Genomic DNA, 14182 nt, shown 5'->3' with positions numbered 1-14182 from the left:
GCACGTACACAGGCACGCCAACCAGAGATGCGGGGGATACTATTGGCAAGAGGTAAACCTTCTTGCCTGGGGGGTTTTGGTTACTTAGCATATCTGAACCATACTTCGATAGAGAGCTCAACCATTTGAGATTTTTCTTCTGGGGCCATCTTAAATGGCACCTGACTCCTAAGAGAGATGTAAACTCTATCCCACTGACAAATGTTTTGTGAGAGTCCATTCTGTCTCTACGCTTCTACTGACACAGAATTCCTTGCCCAGACGAATTGCTACCGTTGCATTTTCCAAACTCATGCAAGACCACTGTCTCTAAATTATTGAGTTTTCTCCGCGTCACCAAGAAGACAACTATATTACCATGCAAACTTGCTTAGCTCTGCAAAACATAAGCACCCCGCTGAAGGCAAGTCAATCACACTGAATTGCTTACTGGTCGGGGGCGGGGGGGAAATCTCTAAGAGCTCTTTTGACGTAGGCAAGTTCATTTCATTTCTGACTTCATCTAGAGCTGGATTCAGTGATCCCAAGGTAACAGCCTCTTCTTTTCTCACCCTCTACACATTTCTCAGTGTTATCATTTTGAGGTTAGTGTGAGTTCAGCCTCCTGAAATAGGCCATTTCACTTTAAGTGTATGTTAAACTAATATTGACCTTTCCAAAGTAAAACAAAATCTGGTATTTGTGCTCAAAAGACTGAAACAGCCGTAGATGTAGAAAGGAGGGGATTAATCATCCTGGTATTTTTTCTTGCTTAGGAACTCTCTCTGGGAATTAGTCATTTTTATATATCTTGAAATGAGTGCAAGACAGGCTCTGCCTACACTCCTGAAAAGGAAGTCTGGATCCTTCAGCAAAAAATGTTGAATAATTTGCCCACAGTTGAACCCACACAGCCAGATATGATGTTTGATTTGACAATGGGTGAAAAAGTCAAGAACCTGAATATCAGGCCTTGGGTGACAGTATCCAGACATCAAGGTTGGGCAAGTTTAGACTTTGGGAGTGAGGCCAGGGATGAGCTGGGAGACAAGTCCAGGTGGGGGTGCAGAGGAGGGGAGTCTGTGGAGGGTGGAAGGGTGAAGGCAAGCAGGGAGTATCAAAGTGGGGAAGCAGAACCAGCATCACTACTAAGGACGGAGATGTGTACATTTCATATGTGTGTGCCTGTACAAAATCCAGACACCAACACCCGCTGTCAAACCACTTTCTGGGCACATGCTACATGGACACCAGTGTGAGAAAGTAAACCTCAACCTCATTCTTCTCTTCTTCTACCCTGAGCAAACAAGCAAACAAAACACTTTATCAAACAATGACTTCATGCACACCTGCAAGTACAGTCAAGATATTTCATTAAGGAAATAAAAATCTGTTGAAGTAGGAAGCACATCAATAGAAAATGTGTAGCTGTTGGGAAAAAAAATTCGCATCTTTGAGTTGTTACCCAAGTGACACATCTGTGCTCAGATTCTGTTGAGTCATATGCAAGTATCCGAGAAGCTAAATGGGTTTTCAGGGAAATCACCTGGGCTTTTCTCTGATCCTATAAATTCTGCAGAGTAATTACATTCGGTGTCCCCTTGTCCTTCTGGTTGGAAGGTCTCATGATGGCACATTTTTTTCAACAACCTTTGTAGACAATCCAGAAGCCACATACCTGGATCCACTCTCTGTAGGAATCCTCTCCCGGGGTCCACCCATTCTCAGGATAGTGGAGGCGGGAGCGTTCAGCAGACCAGTTGGTGCTGTACTGGGAAGAAGCTGTGATCTGGTCAGAGTGGATCTCTCCAGATTCCATGCCCAGAGCTTCCATACATTTGAAGTCTGAAGGGAAAAAAACAATGGTCCAAAGTCAGGAAAATGCAGGGGAACCTAAGATGCATATTTTCTTTTTTGATCTGGAAAACTAAAAACTTCGTTTTGATGTTCACACAAAATCTTACAAAAGATGACAGCAAGGGGCTTATTGGATTGTATCACTGATATGTGCATTTTCACAGCAAGAATTCTTCAAATCAAGGCTATAAAGATCTCATACTTGGGGCTTAGGGTGACATAAATATTATTAGAGACTTTTTAGGAAATGATGGATATTCTGATTTACTTTCAAAGTTAGCATATACAGATATGTCATATGCATACACATAGAGTTATATTTAAATAAAATTTTACTATTTCCTCTAAGACCTAATAAAAGTGAAAAAGACTCTGTCTATTTACAGCTCCTATCTGGTGGGCTGAGTAGAACTTAACTCTCTCTCTGTCTTTCAGATTCCTTAACACTGGCGCTCAGGCCTCCTCTCTCAGACTCCCCTGTGTTATTCCCCTGCCCTGACCTGGCCATAGTTAATAACACCACTAGTTTATCTTATTAATATACAAGAGTATCCATCAGGGGTAAACTGTAGTATCATAGGGTCCCAAAGACCACCACAATTTTACAGCATAAACAGTAACATTCACAATAATGTCCATGAATCATAAATACATATATTCCATTAGGCCTCATATACTCTACAAAAAATGAAATATGAACTGTGATATTGGGAAGTGAATAATTAAGTTCAGGAAAATGTGAATTCAAAGTACCAAAGTGCAAAAAAAAAAAAAAAAACCTTCAGAGATTAAAGAGAAGGCTCTCAGCCATCCAGAAAAACCTCAACCAATGAAACTTCTACATTTTCTGTATTTTCCAGCATAATTAATAATGTTTTATGGCATACAAGATTTTCTTTCACTGGTTTCACACTTTTAAGCTTTAGATTTGTTATTTGGAATATAAAATAGGCACAAAAATACATGAATGAATTAACCAAATAAATTAAGTACAAAGAAGATTTTGAAGTTTAATTGGCTTTTTTCCTTTTCTAGTAAGATCTGGTAGAAAAGACATGAGCATATCTGTAAAAGAGGTCTCCAAACTCCCCTGCCTCTCCCCTATGCTACGTGATAACCTAGCAGCTAAAACTGGAGAAGGCAATGGCACCCCACTCCAGTACTCTTGCCTGGAAAATCCCATGGACAGAGGAGCCTGGTGGGCTGTAGTCCATGGGGTCGCCAAGAGTCGGACACGACTGAGCGACTTCACTTTCATGCCTTGGATAAGGAAGTGGCAACCCACTGCAGTGTTGTTGCCTGGAGAGTCCCAGGGGCGGGGGAGCCTGGTGGGCTGCCGTTTCTGGGGTCGCACAGAGTCGGACATGACTGCAGTGACTCAGCGGCAGCAGCAGCAGCCAAAACTGATGAAACCCAAATCATTCATTGCTCTTCAGGTTTCCTCCCTCAGGCCTTTATAAAAGCTGGAGACCACATCGACTTTGAGCAAGGACTGAGTTAGTCAAGCATTTTAATAAGATACAAAACCATATTACTTCTTTTTTCTTTTATGGAAAGTAATCATAGAAATTGAAACATACTTCTTTTACATGAATATCCACTTTCATTCATGTAAGAAAGACAAAAACAGCTTCTGCCAGGGTCTCTCCAAACCAAACTACCACACACCACCCATTCTACCCGCCTGCCCATCAATGAACTATGTTGATACTGACTGGTCCTTATTATTAGAGATCAATAGCTGTGCTTCCCAGACTCTCAATCCAATACACACTGGAGGGTGCCAGGTAGGTGGTCTGGTCATATTTCATTGTTTCTAGGTGCAGTTTTGCCATTTCCCAATTTTTCTCACATAATTTCAGAGGTTTACAAGCAGCCTTCTCACACATAATTTTCTTAAGAAAGCACCCCAAATAGTTCTTTCTGTTGATATTCATAAAAACCATTTTAAAAAGAGAGAGAAACACTTGGCACTCCAACTCACAAAACACATCTTTAGTGTTTCATAGAGCTGCAGGTCTATGAGGAGGAAGAGCAGAGAATATTTAAGGCAGGGCTTTGCAAGAGGCATCAATACTGACCTTCTGAAACACTACTCTGCAGGACACTGTAGTTTGCCGAGAAGCCTTCTTTGGCTATGGCACTGTCCGTGTAGAACACCATGGACAGGATGCCGGACGACGAGAGGATTCGACCTGGTGTCTTCTGCCCACAGTATCGCCCAATGTGGGGACCAACTGCAGAGGGAGAAATGCAGAGACTATGAAAACACCTTTTCTGCTGCAGCTCATGCCAGCAAAACCATTTGCAGACATGGGTCCCAGTGGAACCCAGAAGTGTTTTCTTACTCAAAGCAAGCCTTCCCTGGTTAATTGGTTTGCGGTGAACATACTGGATCAGGTTTGTGGAGGATTTCAAGTGTGCTCAGAAGGGCAATGACAGGCATAACCACATTCCCCAGTGAGCAGGACTGTTTTCAGGAACAAAATCGAAATACTGGCTTCGACTGTAAAGGAGATTTGAGCTGCCAAGTGCACCCTGGCATTTATCTCCAGGACCACGTGGTACACACGGTCCAGCGCCCAGCAACTCCGCCAGGCTGTGATCACTCAGAGAGGGTTCTTGGAGTTGCCTGTTGTCCCTGCCCCCAACCTAGGAGGGGATCCTGGGAAAAGTCCTGGAACAGAGAGGTCCTGGCAACAGAGCAGAACCAAGGTCTGACTGACCCCACCCTGGGTAACCCCCACTTTCTTCCTCTTTCAGTCCTGGAGCCTCATTATGATAAACATCACAGACTTAGACAAGTGACAGTGGGTGATGTATCTGAAGACCAATAATTGTAATAATTAGCAAATTTACAAACTATAGATATCAGTATACATACTAGCAAACTGTAATCAAAACAAAGGAAAAATGCATCTTTCTGACTTCTGCTTTTCATATCCCAAACCTTAGAGAGGTGACTGCATGGCACTCGTGTCCAGTGGACAAGAGAGGACCCAAATCAGCCATCTGACTGCACACCAGGAAACGGGCAGTAACGGAGGCAGAGAAAGACTGGGGACACTGACGAACTTGTGATAGAGTCAAATTGTTATTTGGCTTAAACTGGCCAGTCCTTTGTTGAAGTGCTTTCACACCAACTGTGGCAATTCAGGAACTGTAAGTTGCCTTATGGACAGTGCAGAAGCCCTATGGGCTTGGAGAATCTTTTCATTTCCCTGTATAGATCAGCAGCAAGACCAAAAAAACAAAAACAAAAAACCCTCCTCTTTCTCTAGAATTTTTTTCATCGCACATATGGTAAAAACATACCAGATGGTTTGGGCTTAGAAGGACAATCTGGTATAGACCATTTCCCCCTCCAAGAAATCCATGGTTCTGTGCATTTCAACTAAGAGTTATTGCTTTGTTCAAGGAGGCATGGTAGGTGGACTTTTCTCTGGAGGGATGGGTCGTGGGCAGGGGTGTGGGGTTCCAAGGCCAGTGTGTGCCACTTAGATGCAGAAGGCGGCTGGTGAGGGCTGGGAGAAGCTTCATGTGTGATCGAGAAAGCACACCCCATAAGATCTGGCCTACCTGGAGCCCCATGTGCCTGCTGAGTTCCTGGCCAGTGGCTGTCTGAACACCCTGCTTTACAGAGTGATCAAATCCTGGGCTAACAGGTTTTTAGTTCTTTAAAAAATAACCATCTTTAAAAAATAAAAGGAAAGGAAAGAAAAGAAAAAAAAAACTAAACCAAAGTGGTCGACTATTTGAATTAGTGCAAAATGGTAAGTCTGAATAGCTGATAACTTCTCCATGTGCCCAAAGTAATGGATCTACCAAATTCTGTCATCCTTCACTCTCCAGCACCCAAATATTTGTGTGTGTCAACCACTGTATTATGAAGAAGACAAGGAGGCTCCTCATTTAGGTGATGGATACAGATGATTCAAAGGGCACCACAGAGTCCTGGAGATTGGGGCTCTGCAGAATGGCGGGGGGAGGTCATGGTATCAAGTTTCCCAGTTGGCAGAAGACAGCCTCTCAGAGGAAACTCTCACCGATTTTTGTTTCTCTCCAGCTTTAATCCTGGCCTCACATTCTCTGACCCCAAGTGCTGTCTCTTGGCCAGGTTTTCTTCATTCTGAATGTGGCCCTGTCACCAATTCAACACTTTCCCCTTCCCCTGTGGGGTGCAAAGCTGCCAGAAACATGCACGTGAAAATATCTCACTAGAGCCATAGACTCATAGCCTCTCTGCCTTCCTCAAAAGGAATCCCATTTCTGGTCTGCAGTCTTTATGGGAGGCTGGATCATGGAAAAAGGAAGAGAGTTCCAGAAAAACATCTATTTCTGCTTTATTGACTATGCCAAAGCCTTTGACTGTGTGGATCACAATAAACTGTGGAAAATTCTGAAAGAGATGGGAATACCAGACCACCTGATCTGCCTCTTGAGAAACCTATATGCAGATCAGGAAGCAACAGTTAGAACTGAACATGGAACAACAGACTGGTTCCAAATAGGAAAAGAAGTATGTCAAGGCTGTATATTGTCACCCTCCTTATTTAACTTATATGCAGAGTACATCATGAGAAACACTGGGCTGGAAGAAGCACAAGCTGGAATCAAGGTTGCCAGGAGAAATATCAATAACCTCAGATATGCAGATGACACCACCCTCATGGCAGAAAGTGAAGAGGAACTGAAAAGCCTCTTGATGAAAGTGAAAGAGGAGAGTGAAAAAGTTGGCTTAAAGCTCAACATTCAGAAAACGAAGATCATGGCATCTGGTCCCATCACTTCATGGGAAATAGATGGGGAAATAGTGGAAACAGTGGCAGACTATTTTTGGGGGCTCCAAAATCATTGCAGATGGTGATTGCAGCCATGAAATTAAAAGACACTTACTCTTTGGAAGGAAAGTTATGACCAACCTAGATAGCATATTAAAAAGCAGAGACATTACTTTGCCAACAAAGGTCCATCTAGTCAAGGCTATGGTTTCTTCAGTGGTCATGTATGGATGTGAAAGTTGGACTGTGAAGAAGGCTGAGCACTGAAGAATTGATGCTTTTGAACTGTGGTGTTGGAGAAGACTTGAGAGTCCCTTGGAGGCAAGAAGATCCAACCAATCCATTCTAAAGGAGATCAGTCCTGGGTGTTCACTGGAAGGACTGAGGCTAAAGCTGAAACTCCAATACTTTGGTGACCTCATGCAAAGAGTTGACTCATTAGAAAAGACTCTGATGCTGGGAAGGATTGGGGGCAGGAGGAGAAGGGGACGACAAAGGATGAGATGGCTGGATGGCATCACCGACTGGATGGACATGAGTTTGGGTGAGCTCTGGGAGTTGGTGATGGACAGGGAGGCCTGGCATGCTGCAATTCATGGGGTCGCAAAGAGTTGGACACAACTGAGCGACTGAACTGAACTGAACTGAGAGTCTAAATATCTACTTCCACTTTATTGACTACGCCGAAGCCTTTGACTGTATGGATCACAACAAACTGTGGAAAATGGGAATACCAGACCACCCGACCTGCGTCCTGAGAACTGTATGCAGGTCAAGAAGCAAGAGTGAGAACTGGACATGGAACAACGGATTGGTTCCAAATTGGGAAAGGAGTACATCAAGGCTGTATATTGTCACCCTGCTTATTTCACTTATGTGAAGAGTACATCATGAGAAATGCTGGGCTAGATGAAGCAGAAGCTGGAATCAAGATTGCCGGGAGAAATATCAGTAACCTCAGGTACACAGATGACACCACCCTTATGGGAGAAAGTAACAAGGAACGGAAGAGCCTCTTGATGAAAGTGGAAGAGGAGAGTGAAAAGTGGCTTAAAACTCAACATTCAAAAAACTAAGATCATGGCAACCAATCCCATCACTTCATGGAAAATAGATGGGGAAACAATGGAAACAGTGCCAGATTTTATTTGGGGGGGCTCCAAAATCACTGCAGCTGTGAAATTAAAAGATGCTTGCTCCTTGGAAGAAAAGCTATGACCAACCTAGACAGCATATTAAAAAGCAGAGACATTACTTTGCTAACAAAGGTCTATCTAGTCAAAGCTATGGTTTTTCCAGTAGTCAGGTATGGACATGAGAGTTGGACTGTAAAGAAAGCTGAGTGCTGACGAATTGATGCTTTTGAACTGTGGTGTTGGAGAAGACTCTTGAGAGTCCCTTGGACTGCAAGGAGATCCAACCAGTCCATCCTAAAGGAAATCAGTCCTGAATATTCATTGGAAAGACTGATATTGAAGCTGAAATTCCAATACTTTGGCCACCTGATCCGCTCCTTGGAAAAGACCCTGATGCTGGGAAAGATTGAAGGCGGGAGAAGAAGGGGTCAACAAAGGATGAGATGGTTGGATGGCATCACCGACTGGATGGACATGAGTTTAAGCAAGCTCCGAGAGTTGGTGATGGACAGGGAAGCTTGGTGCGCTGCAGTCCATGGAGTCGCAGAGTCGGACACGACTGAGCAACTGAACTGAACTAAACTGAGAGTCTATTCATCTTCCCTCACTCTTTCCCCTCATTTAAATTCCATTGTTGTGGTTTCATAACTTTCTTTTTCTCATGTTTGTGGGCAAACTTTTACAGCCTTAATCCTTGAGGTCGTTCTCAACTTGCCAAAGCCACTGACCTTACCAGGAATACGAGCACATAAGGGAAGCTTGCAGTCATCCCCATTCCCCTCCCCCCTGCCAGCTCTGGCTGTCTCCCCTCCCCTCCACCATCACCCAATTCCCCTGGGGATGGCGGGAAAGGGGGTCTCTTTGAAAGAGCAAACAGAAGAGAACTTGTCTAGTGCAGACTCATAATTTAGAGAGTCTCCATGACTCACTGGTTTATAATGTTGAAGACATGCCTGGTAAATCTGCCTTCTGTCCTTCTGAACATCGCCCCCGGACACCAGCAGGCAGCTCTCTTTAGGAACCCTCAAGACTGGAGAGTGAAAGGCTTTTTCGACTATAATACAAAGAAGTATTGAACTTTCCTGAACAACAGCGAGACCTTAGCCTAGCAAGCTAATGCAATATTGATCTGAGCTGGAGCGGCTACAGGACCCTGATCCGTCTTATGTGTGTGCTCATTTGTGGATTTATATGATCGCAGCTCTTGGGTTCCCTAGTTCCGTTATGGTGGAGCCAAAGAGCAAGGCGATGAATGCCAGCTGTCCCCAGAACAGAAGTATAATTCAAAAATGGGATGCCTGGAGAATTTAAAACACAGGCATCGAGCTCTCTCTGCGGGGAGAGCAGGCCTACGATGACCGTTGCTTCTCAGGTGTGAAGGCAACACTGTATTTGTGCTGCTTGAAAGAGGAAACGGCAAAACCCCATTCTTTGTATTCTTCCCACTAATCCTTCCATTAATTAGAACTCTACCTTAGAATCAGACAATTTGGCTTTCTGCCACCTTTTTATGAGGAAAAATAGGCAACAATCTACTATAAAGAGGTACTATTAAAATAAGGTTTTTTTGAATAAATAAACACAAAAGGGGATCATTTTAAACAGGTACAAGATCAGCCAAGTCTATTTTTCTTAAAGTAAACCTTTTAGTGGAGAATATCTGGATTTTGCAACTTTTCCCCAGAAAGAAGAATTGGCACAATTTATGTCATTTATATTTTGGAAGGTTTATATCACTGATATTTCATATTTATACCATTGATACTGTATATTTATATTTTAGAAGGTTATTTTTAACATAAAATTCCATCTAGCTTTGATGAAGCTTATTCCTAAAATCATAAAAATAATTCCTAATAATTTGGGGAGTGTAGGTCACAGAGCATTTCCAGCTCTATCCCCAGCCTGGATGGAGGGCTGGCTTCATGGGCATCCAGGTGCTGTGAACTAGGCATTCACACTTGGCCCCATAATTCAGCACAAGCATCTGCAGGCACACTTAGTTCATGGCTCTGAAACTATGTGTAACTTTCACCAATGACTCCAGAGCTGTTAGTTTTGAATCTATGGAGCTTCAAAGAGACTGCTAGCTGGAGAAGTGGGGTTCTCCATGTGCATGTCTCGTATCTCCCATTTTGGAGCAAACTGCTTCTCTTCGAAGTCAAGTTGAATCGCTTTCAATTACTTATCGTCTAACTCGGTGTCTATGATAAAATGCCGCATAAAATCACTTGATGGGTAAAAGCCTTCAGTGCCTCTGGTTGTTTATTTTGGAAAGGATATCAAAGAATAAAAGCGATTTTGCTGGCAAGGAAATCTGTGTGTTGAACTACGATGACAAACATGTTCCTTGTGCCACTGACAAAAAAACCCAGGAGGACACACTCTCATTTTGCCTAAAAAAGAGTGCACTCTGATGCTGGCATAGACAGGATGAGGCCAGGTGAACACAAACAAATATACAATCACATTTTTCTAATTCCAAAGCCAGTTTTCTCTAGGAATGAGTCAATTCACCCAAAACATGGGTGAATTGCAGGCTGACAACCCATATTGTTAATTGTTCTTCGCTTCAACTCAGTGATTTTCTAGAGCCAGAAAATTACTACTTTGGAAAACTCCTGACACTAATAACAATGCTCTCCTTTCTACATAAGTTGGTTGATTGGACCTTCTTTTCAGATGTCAATTTAAATATAAGTTCTAGAAAGGAAGGCTGCAAATTTGGGTTGTGAACAAATAAACCCATTATTAAATGTTCCAACTATTATTGCAATACTATTATAATATTGTTTTCCTAATTATCGGATTGAATAGTTGGAAATCAATCAGAGCTCTGTTTGGACAAATCTCATTACTTAATGAGGGAGTTTGGATAAAATCATCATAATCCTGTTTAGATGGTTAAATAAAGGAAAGAAGAGACTCAACTAATGATAACTCACCCATTTGCTCCAATGACATAAGCTTTCTCTAAACCTAGATTTTCTCTAGTGCTGTTTACCACTAAGGAACAGGGCTGAACTGAATGACACCGATCACTTAATGTCATTTCTAAGAAAAAGGCAATCTCTTTCACATGATATTAGCTTTCGTTCACAATTTACTTAAATAGTCTTCCTTCCATCCAATAATATCATCTGACTGTTTTATAGATAGTTCCAAATCTCTAACTGCATGATTTGTAAGAACTTCTAAGCTGCCCTTTCTGATCTGTGTAGAGTGTGTTCTCCAGAGAAATCTTACTATTAAACCAGACTAAACACAAGACTAGCAATGCAGCTGCAACAAATTATTTGATATTATCTCCCTCTGTTCAGAATTTGGGTGTGTATTTTTGCCATTCACCTTCTAATTCATAAGGACTGAAATGGAAAACTAATTTAGCTGGCCACATGGTTACTTCTCCACCTCCTTCAAATCTGGCTCATTTTCTTAATAAGACCTAACCTGACCATCCTATAAAAAAAACTCCACCCATTTTTTTCTCTTTACCTTCGTTTTTTTCATGCCTTTATTCTATTTTTTCTCCTTTTCCTTTTTTTTTTTTTGTTTATAGCACTTCTCACCTTCTAACATCCCATGCACGTGATTCAATTGTCTGTAATGTGCGCTGTTTATTACCTCCTTCCCTCTGATAGAATATAAATGGGGCATCCACCTTTGCTTTGTTTGCTGAGAGATTACTACAGCTCCTGGTACGTGGCAGATGCTCACTAAGTACACTTTTTGAATGGATGATGAACTCAGGTGATGTGAACAACGTGTACCAAGGATGTGTGCCAATCGGATTTGATTCCCCAAAGATAAAAATTCCCTAGAAAGCAGACAAGGAATCCATCTCAACTAGGAACATCCAAATGCTCTCCTCCGTCCTTTCTGAGATTCCTAAATGTGGTAGCAGAGTGGGTGTATAGTTCACTGTGAAAATTTTAGCAGGGACTTAACCTCTCTGATTCTCAGTCTCTGCATTCGAAAAATGACTGACTTCATTTAATGGATGTCTTAAGAGCTCATCTTCTGATGAGTTTATGAATTACTGACCAGTAGGCAAGCCAATGAAATGAGAAAAATACTTCAGTCAGGAAAACCATGGGTTGCTTCCAATTTTCCCATAGAAAAGGTAATGAGACCTTGCAGAGTCTTTTATGGCCTCTGTTTCCTTATCCACAAAATGAAAGCATTAGACTAGAAAATTACCAAGTCTTTTTAGGCTCAAATATTTCATCACCGCTCTGCATAAAGAAAACTGCTGTTTTTCTTCCTCCTTTTGAGCTACTTTTTAAAGTGATGCATGTATATGATGCTTGTAAAAGGATCCCGGGGCCCTTCCCCTAGATCCTTCCCCTTTGGGGTGCTCTGTGCCGTGCTTACCATCGGGGAATCCATCCCAGATTTCTAGCCGGTCATAGCGACAAAACACCCCCCCGGGAGGATTCGAGTCAGGCTCCAGGTCAAAGCTTTCAAATTCCAGGATAATCTCTGACATCTTTGGTGCAAAGATAATATAGGTGCATTCTAGGCTGTTGGGATATTTTTCAGGGAATCCAGGGGACTTTATTACCCCACTAGGCATTGTGTAGTTCTGGGAACATTCGGGACCTACGAGTGAAAGAAAAAAAGAAGCAGAGTGAAAATTCCACGTAAATAACCTGGGCAAAGACAGTTTATCTTTCCAATAAAAGCCCACCATTATAATCATTTTCCTAATCACTCATTACTCAGCCTTTTCACAGTGGTGATATATACGGAAAGTCGAGTTCAGATTTATTGCATTCACCTTCGTTTTCCATCTGTGTGGAGCAATTTACAAACTTCTGCTGTTGCAGAGGGGAGAAGAAATGACAAATACAAAATCATGTGGGAACAATGAATGAGTAAGCTACAGAAATCTCGACAGAGCCCTCGAGAAATAATTATAGCCCCTTCAATCTTAAATCTTTAAATCTTGAGGCTGACAGCTCTTTATTGGTAAAATAGAACATTTACAAAGGCGAGGGAGAGAATCCAGTGGAGGGAATTTGGGTTTCAGATTCCTCCACCAGTGACTCAGTAATTCTGCCAGATGTGACCTTTGCCTCCTTGACAAACTAAATGTGAAAGGTAATTCGTACATGTACGCAGGGTGAGTGACTCATTCGGAATGGTGTTGACACAGGTGTGCCAGTAAAGTGTGGCTGTTAGTGGGGGCATGATAAACTGGGATGCAGGTCCTGTGGCTCCAAGTCACCTGATACCAATGTTGACATCCTAACCTTCCCCAACATACAGTGCAGGAGGGTGTGTGTGTGTGTGTGTGTGTAATGTATTTATTTATAATGTGTCATTTAAATGACAGTTCAGTGTTATCAAGACTACAAATTACGGCGATTCGTAATTTAGGTTGGTTCAGAGCATGCATACAGTTGTTGCAAGTCAACCTTATGAATACATAAAGGACCACAATTTCAGTTCATGGAATTAGCGGTGAATAGGGTGCTGTCCACCACACAATTGAAAATGGCCCATCCACACAGACTATCAGACTATCCACGCCAGCCTATCAGTTCTGCCCCTTATCGCCACCACAACCGTGGTGATCGTCCAAGAACTCTTAGGCAGTCTGGTAAACAGAGATGACTTGACCTTTCTGAATCTCAGAATCCAATCTGGGGATGTTTGGTTAAACCATTCTTTTTTTTAAAAAAAAGTATTTACTTATTAATTTGACTGTGTTGAGTCTTAGATGCAGCCCGTGGCATTTTCATTGTGTTGTGTAGCATCTTTCATTGTGGCCCATGGACTGTTGAGTTGCAATGCACAGGCTTAGCTGCTCTGCAACATGTTGGACCTTAGTTCCCCGAACACGGATCAAACCCGGGTCCCTTGCATTGCAAGGTGAATTCTTAACCAATGGACCACCAGGGAAGTCCCAGTTCAACAATTTTTTTCCAGGGCTATTGTCGCACTGATGGGGACTCTGCAAGGGCATATAAGGATTCGGGTCCAAATAGGGAAGCTTGTGGAGCTTGTTCTTAACTAAATATTCTTCCAAAGTGCCAAGTACTAGAGGCAACATGTTTGGCATCAATATACATTAAATTTAACTAACAGATCTCTATTTTTAGTGGTGAGGGCTATTAAGTTCACTCTCTACCTCAGTGCATCTGGCAGAATGTTGAGAAAACAAATCAGTCTCTTTCTCCCCATGCATATATTAGCCATGGTCCTGGAGACACAGAAGACTACTTAGTAGATGGCACAATAAACCTGGTCTGTAGAGGTCTGAGTTCAATAAATACCTCCCAAATCCTTCTACAATGGGGCTCATCCTTCAACACAATGGCTTCAAATGCTTATCTATTCAATTCTGGTTAAAAAAATTATTACCAAGTGGCATTTTTGCCATGTCAGCTTCAAGTAAAGAGATTGTGGAATGTGCTATATAAT

The 14182-nt window shown here is 42.3% G+C and overlaps 1 protein-coding gene across 4 annotated transcripts in view; it reads right to left on the bottom strand.

Annotated features, from left to right (window-relative positions):
• NRP1 (neuropilin 1) overlaps positions 1-14182 on the bottom strand; it is a 149130-nt gene that overhangs the window by 72798 nt on the left and 62150 nt on the right. For all 4 annotated transcript variants that reach the window (XM_018057071.1, XM_018057072.1, XM_018057073.1 and 1 more), the window contains exons 4-6: positions 12128-12355; positions 3918-4073; positions 1658-1824 (exon numbers count right to left, since the gene is read on the bottom strand). In XM_018057071.1, coding sequence (XP_017912560.1) covers positions 1658-1824; positions 3918-4073; positions 12128-12355 — 551 coding nt within the window. The remainder of the gene's footprint in view (positions 1-1657; positions 1825-3917; positions 4074-12127; positions 12356-14182) is intronic.

This window comes from Capra hircus, chromosome 13, assembly GCF_001704415.2.
Source record: "Capra hircus breed San Clemente chromosome 13, ASM170441v1, whole genome shotgun sequence".
NCBI lineage: Eukaryota > Metazoa > Chordata > Mammalia > Artiodactyla > Bovidae > Capra > Capra hircus.
The sequence above is the reverse complement of the archived record's forward strand: the minus strand, read 5'-3'. Positions and strand labels throughout refer to the sequence as shown.